Genomic DNA, 9,103 nt, shown 5'->3' on the forward strand with positions numbered 1-9,103 from the left:
CTAAACCCCTCTATTATATTATTGGAATCCTTACAAAACAGGGAAGCAGAGGGGCCCCAAGCATTTTCGCTGCCCTCTGGGTTACTGGTGGTGCAGGCTACAGCACGTGAGGGGTGTGGGGGGGGGGGGGTTTGGCCTGCATCTTGCCCAGTGATGTTACAGGTTGCCAGGAGCTGGGCCGGTTGCCGGCCAGAGCGTCCCAGGTTGCTAAGAGCTGGCAGGGACTTGTGTATGGCCCTTACATATCTTCCCGCTTGGCTCTTAGCAACCTAAGACACTTTGGCCGGAGAGGGGGAGACAGACACACTGTAAACAGAGGGCCATGAGGTGCTGTCTGAGGAAGAGGCATCAGGCTACCTCATTATAGAGAGAGCCCTGCAGGCCAGTACTTCAAACTTTGTAGCTTACAATATATCTAATGGAGTGGAGAAAGGTTAGAACTCGTTATTTCTTTATTACTTCCTGACTCCCTGCAATGGAGGGTGACCCTCTTTATTTGTCCTGATGACCACTGTGACCCTGACAAAAAGTGATAGAAAATCCAGATCAATGTGACAACTAAGATGGGATTTACCCTCGTTCTGGTGGTGGCTTTTATGTAAATTTCTATTGTCTCCATTACAGGGAAATGTTTCCAATGGGACACAAAAACCTGGCACAGGTTCTGACCATTCCCTACTCTGTTCAAGATATAAAACATGGCATTAGATATACTTTAATTTGTAAACTGATTAGCATAATAAAATGTAATTACTGAGATTACACGCATTGCTTAGCTCTTCTTGATCCAATTATTGGATGTTTGGAGTCATTTCACTGCTTGCAACGTTTAGGTTCTGTATGCTGCACTAAATGACAGTAGTTAGAAGAATTTTATGACAGTAATAACATTTCTAACCCTATAACTTGCATTTTTATTGTCTGTTCTAATAAAATAAAATATGTGTGTAAATTCCCTTTTTATATATATCAGGTTATCATTTCTAGTAAAGCCAAAATTGGTATGCCCTCATTCACACGAGAAAAAGCCGGCACGTACAGCTTCGTGCTGCGTGCACGGCCGTATCGGGCAGCTCCCGGGAAAGACAGGTGCTGCATGTGATTAGTACGCAGCCCCTGTCCTTCTCTATGGGACTACGCGGATCTCCCGGACAGTGTGCGGATCTCCCGGCTCGGACGCAGACAGGATCCATCCTGTCAGCGTACGAGTACGGACACCCGCACAGACGTGCAGAGCAGGTGAGCGTAGGGTGGCGTATGGCCGCGTATTCCCATAGAGAAGGACTGGGGCTGCGTACTAATCACACGCAGCACCTGTCCTTCCCAGGAGCTGAGCGATACGGCTGTGCACTTTGGTTGCCACCTGTCCAGGATTCACCCGGACAGTCAGGGTTTTGAATGCTGTGTCCGGGTTTCATGGCAGCAGAAACCTGAACAGAGGATGTCAGACAGACAGACGCAACCGAAATTAAGATAGAGGCTACTACCCTGCCCCCCCCACACTGAAAATAGTCTCAACTGTGACATTTACATATGAATGGGTGGCACTATTTACATATGAATAAGCCACGACTCATTCTCCCAAAAAAATGTCCTTGTGTCGCTAGAGGGTTTCGTTTGAAGAAAAGGTGGCAACCCTACTGTGCACGCAGCACGGAGCTGTACGTGCTGGCCTTTTCTAGTGTGAATGAGGGCTATGAGTGGGAGAAGGTTACAATGTCAGGTTTTTTCTGCTATCTGGGGCTCAATAAGAGGGATCTTCCGTCACTTCCTGTCCTGCTGACAACATTTTTCCAGACAGGAAGTGAGAGGAATTTTACAGTAACACAAACAGAATGAAAGCCTAGAACCCGAGACAGCTTTTATTTTTATCAGTGTCACTGTTGCAGATTTTTCCTCACTTCTTGTCTGCTGAAACTGTTCCCATGTCTGTGAATGTTTTCATTTATCCAGGTCACGGTATATCTGTAAAAAGAATTAATTAAGGCAACTGGACTTGCTGTATTTTTCTTGAAGACATTTCGCTGGTCATCCGACTAACTTTCTAAAAGAAAGCTATCCAACCAGTGAAACGTCTTCAAGAAAAATACGCAAGTCCAGTTGCCTTGATTTTTTTTTTACAGATGTTCCAAGCACAGGAAGTGAGGGCAAATCTCTCTAATGGAGCTCTGGAAAACAGGAAAAACCAGACAGGTATTCCAAACCTACTTCCCTCTATTGAAAAAAAGCTAAGTTAAGTTGAGCTGTGGACGACGTGGTACAATAGACTTTCTCAGATATATTATTCTGATAACATATATGAAGGAGATAAGACGCAGAAACAGACAGTCATTGCTCTTTGTAGCCTGCTGAGAGGAAAGTGAAAGCGGTACCTCATGTTGAGTCTCTGTTCCATCGCTCGCATGTGCACCTGGAGCAGCAGCCATGACAGGACACGGGGAATCTATCAACGTGGAACACAAAGCTTGCAGACACAGTAGAAATGGAAAAGATAATACTTCCAGTGTACATACAAAGAGAGCACCAAACAAAAGCACAGACATGACACTGAGCAAGAAAAGCATGCATGCAGATTAGAGAGAGAATACTACTGCAAATACGGAAATGTCAATCTAGCCAAAAAACAAGTGACAGCCATTTCTATAGATCTTTATATCATATTTACAAAGATTAAATAATGATTCACACACAGTCATTATACAGCAAGCTTTCCGGCATCCCTGTCCTTCTTAAGCGAAACCAGGCGTGGGCAACTCCGACCTCCAGCTGTGCTTTAACTACAAATCTCAGCATGCACCTGGGAGTCTTGCTTGTAGCTGGCAGAGTCTTGCAGTGCCTCATGGGACTTGCAGTTCCACAACAGCTGGAGCTGCCCACCCCTAAGCTAAACAATCAGAACATATGTAACAGAGATGCATTATAACAAGAAGACTGGAGGCATTACGTTGTATCAAGCAAGGTTAACCCTTCAGTTATAATGCCAAGTATATGGGGCTCATGTATGAACCTTCCGCTCAGCATAAAGCTGGAAGAATGCTGTTCGCATAGCATTACCATCATTAAATGGCCCCGAGAAGTGTAGGATTTCCTAGGCTCCTCAGTCCCATCTAGTGGCGGTAATACTAACAAAATGCGCAGTAAGAAATGCACATTCAGGTTTCAGCAATATGGGGCTGATTTACTAAAGGCAATAGGGAGTTTGCACTTTGCAGGGGAGGACGCCCCTTAGTTTAGTGAATGGGGTGAAGTTCTTTTGGCTTCCATTATGTGCAAGCAAAGGTACAGATTTTTTTTTATTTTTATTTTTTCTATGCATGATTGGGTTTTCTGTGCAATGTGAATTTTCACCACATTCATCAAGCTAAGGGAAAATTCCCTTGCAAAGTGATCAGCCTATTTGCCTTTAGTAAATCAAACCCTATAAATCACACAGGACAGAAAATTGGTGAGCAGAAATTCAAGATGAGCAACATGTACTTGAGAAGAAAGTAAAGGAAGAGAGTATACTCACTGAAAGATGAACTCTTTGGTTTTTTTGATCAAATTAACCCTTGCAGTAGGGCTACCCCCGCACTGCAAGGGCTAAGTGCTCATTTTAATGGACCTGCATTAGAGGTGATAAAGTCACAGGTCTTTAGGCCACCAGAGCCTGGAGGAAGAAGAAGCTGCAATGACTGGTCTAGCAGACAGGTGGGACTGATCCTCGGTCCTGCAGCAGTCAGCACTCACCTCTCTTCCCCTCTGTTCCGGCGGTGGAATATCCTTCGGCATCCTCTTGTCTAATGGACCTGCATTTGACATGTTGATGTTATGGTTCCTTAGACCACCGAAGCCCAGGGGAGAAGAGGCTGCAGGGACTAGGCTAGCAGCCAGGCGGGATTAAGGATCACGTGAGTGTATTTTCTTCATGTCCCTAGGCCCTGATCTATGGCCCTGCAGCGGTGACCGCTCAGCTCAAGCCCCATCCGCTCCAGCTGTGTTATGTTTCTCTGAGTCCTCGCATCCAATGCAGGTCAATGGACTTGTATTACACATGAGCCTCTATGCAGGGCTTAGACTGCCAGAGCCCGGGGTAGAAGAGGCTGTGGGTAATGGTCTAATTGCCAGGCAGGATTGATGACCGGGTAAGTATATATATTTTTTTATTTTAGACCCTAGCCCTACTGCAAGGGTTAACTTGAAAATTGCCCAGAGTTCTTCCTTAAAATTAAATACCGTTTGTTCAAAAATTGTTTTGTGGCAGATCCTCAAGTTTTTTTTTCACTCTTTCAGATACAGATACAGGCATGACTCTAAACCTGAATACTAGTTGAGTTAAAAAGTAACTTGCATCAGAATTTCTTGCTGTTCCAGACCAAATAACAAGGGGAGTGATGGAGGTGTGAAGGGGGCGAAGCAGATCATAGTGCAGGATATGTCCTGATTTCTCTGAGAACAACAAGTAAAGTAGAATATAGGTTATGTGATAATAGTGCTGACAGCTATCAAAGCCATAGACCCCTTATCAAGACACTGCTTGGAAGAGGTATTCACAAGAACGTTAACAAAATCTTATTTATATAACTCTACTGTCTCTGATGTAGGGGAATAGTAAATCTACGTCATACACACTACAATCTGATTGCACATCACCTTTAGATTTACCAACAATTATGCACTGAGATAGATATAAAGTGAAAAATCTAATTCTGCCCAGACAGGCATCCCAATAGTAAGTTTGTTGGAGCTAAATTAAGGAAAACAGGCAGATGACTCTCTGAGAACAATGAGAAATATACCAGTGAAGACACATCAATATCGCTCATACTTCCATCGTTTTCCCCAAAAAAGAAGAGGAACGTATCAGCTGTTAGGGAAAATTATTGTTTTCAGCATTGAAATAGTTTGTATATGCCACCACAGTGTACATTGCTCTTGCATAGTATCCGTACCGGTTATCTAAAAAGTTCATGACCTGTGTTATAGGACAGGCTTCAGTGTCCTACAGAGATCCAGTCCTGTTGGTGTCACTAGGTGGACTCCATACAGTCAAGGCAAGACACGATGGAGTAGCAGTCCCCATAAAGTGTTCAGGCAGTTGTCCTGTGTTCTGGAATTAGAGCCCTGAAGAACTTGTTTGTAAACCAGACAGTTAAGGTTGCCATTGAGGTAGAACTTGTGCCCCAAAAGGTACAAATACTAAACAACCTTCAGAGGTTCATTGAAGAGTTTATCTCTCTATGTGAGCCTCTTGCATATGAGTAAATCCATAGCAGCTCTTACTATAGTGCTGAAAAATTCACTGCCTGGCCAAAAAAAAGCCACTGCCTGGATTTAGCTAAACAAATAGGTCAGAGCATTCCACTAGATAAGTGTTATGATCTGGGGTTGTTTCAGTTGGTCCGGTCTAGGTTCAGCACAGTTATGTCCCCATAAAATGAGGTCAGCTGCTACCTGAATATACTGAATGACCAGGTTTTTCGATCAATGGGTTTTTTTTTTTCCTGATGGCTCGGACATATCCCAAGATGACAATGCCAGGATTTATTGGGCTCAAGTTGTGAAAGAGTGGTTCAGAGAGCATGAGACATCATTTTCACACATGGATTGGCCACCACAGAGTCCATACCTTAACACCATTGAGAATCTTTGTGTTCATCCCACAATTTCCCATCCGGCTCCTTCAATAGAAGGTGATTTTAAAAAATACTTCTGTTAAGAAGGATGGTGCCAGCAAGGGCCACCGATGGATTGAAATTTGGCCAAAGGAAAATGGGAAAACTTAGCAGGAAACAGATGAACTTTGATCCATGTATGGTCCGCTTTATTACTATCTGTGTCCGTATTGGTAAGATTTCCCCTAACTTCCTATCATGTTGCCAATCTGTGTGTTAAATTGAATGCCACTGGGAATAAAAACTGACAAAGGCTGTAACCCTAAAGGGCCCTTTCAAACCATAGCATTGCACTAATCGCATGATTCCATGTGATTAGTGAACACTATCACACCAGTTACCTAGTGAGCGTTACCCTGCACTAGGTGTATTGCATTGCAATTAATTTTATTGGCACCACATAGCACCTCCTGGCCGCCATGCACTGTAATGCAGCGCAATGCGAGGTACCACAATACCATGTGTTGGGTTGCATTGCATTAAAGAAAAGAAGTGCATTCAAATGAATGGCATTGCAATGCACCTAGCGCATAGTAAGGCACGCTAGGTGTGTTGGGGGATAGTGTGCATTAACCACATTAATCGAAATTGTGCGATAAATGCAACTCTATGGTGTGAATGGGCCCTACAGACTATACACAGAGAACTTTTATTAATGCAACATATCTCATTGTGTCCGTCCATGGTCTCAGTGTGTGTCTGTACCAATTCCAAAAAAACTATTATTAGGAGCCAGACAAGCCATTTCATTCCATGCATGGCACTGCAGTCCAATATCAGTAAGAATACAAGGATAAGACTGCACCAAGGTAGGAAAACTCTTCCCCTTCGTTTATGATATTAGTGGCTTTGCATAGCACATTTTATTTGTATTTGCCAGACCTTGGTGAATCATCATAAATTTTATGTCCTGCTGTCATGTCTGACTCACTCAGCACCCCTGTGAGCCCAGTACAAACTGTGGAAGGCTGTATTAAGTTAGCTTTTTCATTAAAATAAGTGTGGTCAAAGTTGTACAACCAGGAGGACTTCACAGAAACCCAAATATAGTTTTCAAAAGCTTAAAGCTAAGCTCCAGGCACACTAAAATTCCTTCAGATATATTGTTCCACAGCCACAAAGTAGGGATGCACCAATACCGATACTAGTATCAGTGCTGATTGTTGGAACTTCTTGCATAGCCTTACGGAGAAACACAAGCACACATATGCATGCTGCACATGGCATGAAAAAAGGAAGGAAGCCACAGCTTCCTTCCTTATTTAATACAACAGAGCATATATACCATAGATACTGTATAACAGAACTTATAAACACTGCTATCTAGGGACCGAAATTGTATACTGCAGGAGTTATTGCTATAAACACAGTAATGTGTATACTAACACCGATACTGAGTATTTGGGTAGGCACTCGTACTCGTCCAAATGCTCCCGATGCCTATCCCGATACTGGAACTTCTGGTATCAGGAAGCCTGGCAGTGAATCATTACACGCTGCCCGGCTTCCTGATTGGCCAGGAAGCCGGCTCCATGCTCCCTTGTCACCAGGCTATGTACAGCACAGTGATTATGTCACTACCACTTTTATAAGGTAATGTAATACCTAGATGTAATACCTAGATGTTTAATTGCATGTGGTGCATAAAAAGTGGATTTATATTCTTTGTGAATATTGAAGGATATATTTACAGGAAAGTGTTTGTGCGTGGAGTTAAAGGAAGCAAAGATTTTATTTGCTTTTTTTTTTTTTTTTTTATAGCTCCTGGGAGCTTTTAGCCATAATGTGCTAGTATGCACAGCATATTATGGCAAACTTACTAGCAAAAATGGTCCCCTCCAGCTCTGTGGTCCTCCCTCACTGGCATTTCCATCTTCTAACTGGTCCTCTTCCAGGATTCAAGTGTTCAGCCGCTTGATTGGCCGGGCCCTGATGATGTTACTCACATGCGCACGCTAGTTACTTAATCTCGGCATGCCAGGTCTGTGCGCTGAGCTGTGCATGTGTGGCTCACTGTACAGAAAAGTAAAAAACTGCTGACAGAAAGAATATTGTACAGCAGAATAGACCAACAAAGTCTCTTCTGCCATAGAAAGTCTGCAGATCGGCAGCTTTTTAGAAGCTTTACTTCCACTTTAAGATTTAAACAATGTTAAGGCCAAATTACATATATTTTTATATGGTAGATTTCTGTGACCGATACCCCACATTTTGCAATTTCCAAATGCTTGTTTGTAATTCTTATTTGCATGCTCAGTGTAGATCTTTTTCCGATCGAATACAATTGTTGATGCTAGAACTAAGAGGCTAATAATCTAATACTTCCACATGGCATGCTAGTGGTTATTTATTACTCAGCTGGACCTGACATCTCAGATTAAACTTTATACTCTTGCATCAGTTATTTGAAAGCACATTGACATTGGAGCGTCTCACTCCATCAAACACAAACAACACGACATACTCGTTTATCGCTGATTAGCAGTTGAGTTCACAAAAGAAAGTTCCATCAACAGGAGAAAAGTCATTGTGAATCTACTAAAGTTTATACTTTTTATTAAGCTGAGAACACGTCTCTGATAAGATAATATTCATTGATGACATACATCTGACAGCAGAGAAGCTGTTGTCCCATCTGGGGACAGGTATAATGTCCTCTGTGTTGAAGGGTACAGGTCAGACACCTGTGACCCGGTGCTGGAGGGAGTGACACTGGATGACAAATCGATAGGGGGGGAGGGAGGAAGTAAAATACTTTTCAAATGGGAACCCAGCTGCACATTTACAGAGACTAGGTAAAGGTTCACAGTGTCTCATCCCCTGAAAAGGGTTAATAGAGATGCAAGGGACAGTTAGAGGCATCTCCTACACTCTGTTGTGTGCAGCTCAGCGCTCAGCATCTGTCAGGATGTCCTCGCATGCAACCATACCTCCATCCCCATCCCTTCTGCAGCCTTTACAGGTGCCCCAACGTCTAATGTTGGGCCCTGGCCCCTCCAATGTACCTCCACGGATACTGGCAGCTGGGGCTCTCCATATAATTGGACATATGCACCCTGAAACTTTCCAGGTAAGTCATAACCTGCTAAATGTTTGTCCTAATTTAAAAACATATTGGGCAAATATCAATATATAATACTATATATTTATTTAATAATGTATGTAATTCATAGATTAAAAATAGATTAATGTTTATCTCTACTTATACTTTTTCTCTAAACGATATCAAGCATGTGTCACACGTGAAACATTATCATAGACAGGAGCGTCTCCAAGTTCCTAAAAGACCTTGGGCACCCACAATGTTGAAGGGTTTGTAGTGTACCATGATAAAAAGTGGGTGAAGTTGTTTCTCATTCCGAACATAGACATCAAACCTATAATATTGCTAAGGAAAGAAGAAATAATAATGAATAGCTTGATAAACAAATGATCCAAAAACACAATAT

At 42.7% G+C, this 9,103-nt stretch overlaps 1 protein-coding gene across 2 annotated transcripts in view; it reads left to right on the forward strand.

The window, feature by feature from the left end:
* Window positions 1–8,413: 8,413 nt before the first annotated feature.
* Window positions 8,414–9,103, forward strand: part of AGXT (alanine-glyoxylate aminotransferase) — a 40,450-nt gene continuing 39,760 nt past the window's right edge. The window contains exon 1 of one of the 2 annotated variants that reach the window (XM_018567910.1): window positions 8,414–8,724. In XM_018567910.1, coding sequence (XP_018423412.1) covers window positions 8,494–8,724 — 231 coding nt within the window. In that variant the 5' untranslated portion in view covers window positions 8,414–8,493. The remainder of the gene's footprint in view (window positions 8,725–9,103) is intronic. The other variant, XM_018567911.1, reaches the window with a different exon arrangement.

The sequence above is a fragment of the Nanorana parkeri genome, unplaced genomic scaffold (genome assembly GCF_000935625.1).
Source record: "Nanorana parkeri isolate BGI_ZX_2015 unplaced genomic scaffold, ASM93562v1 scaffold1114, whole genome shotgun sequence".
Lineage (NCBI taxonomy): Eukaryota > Metazoa > Chordata > Amphibia > Anura > Dicroglossidae > Nanorana > Nanorana parkeri.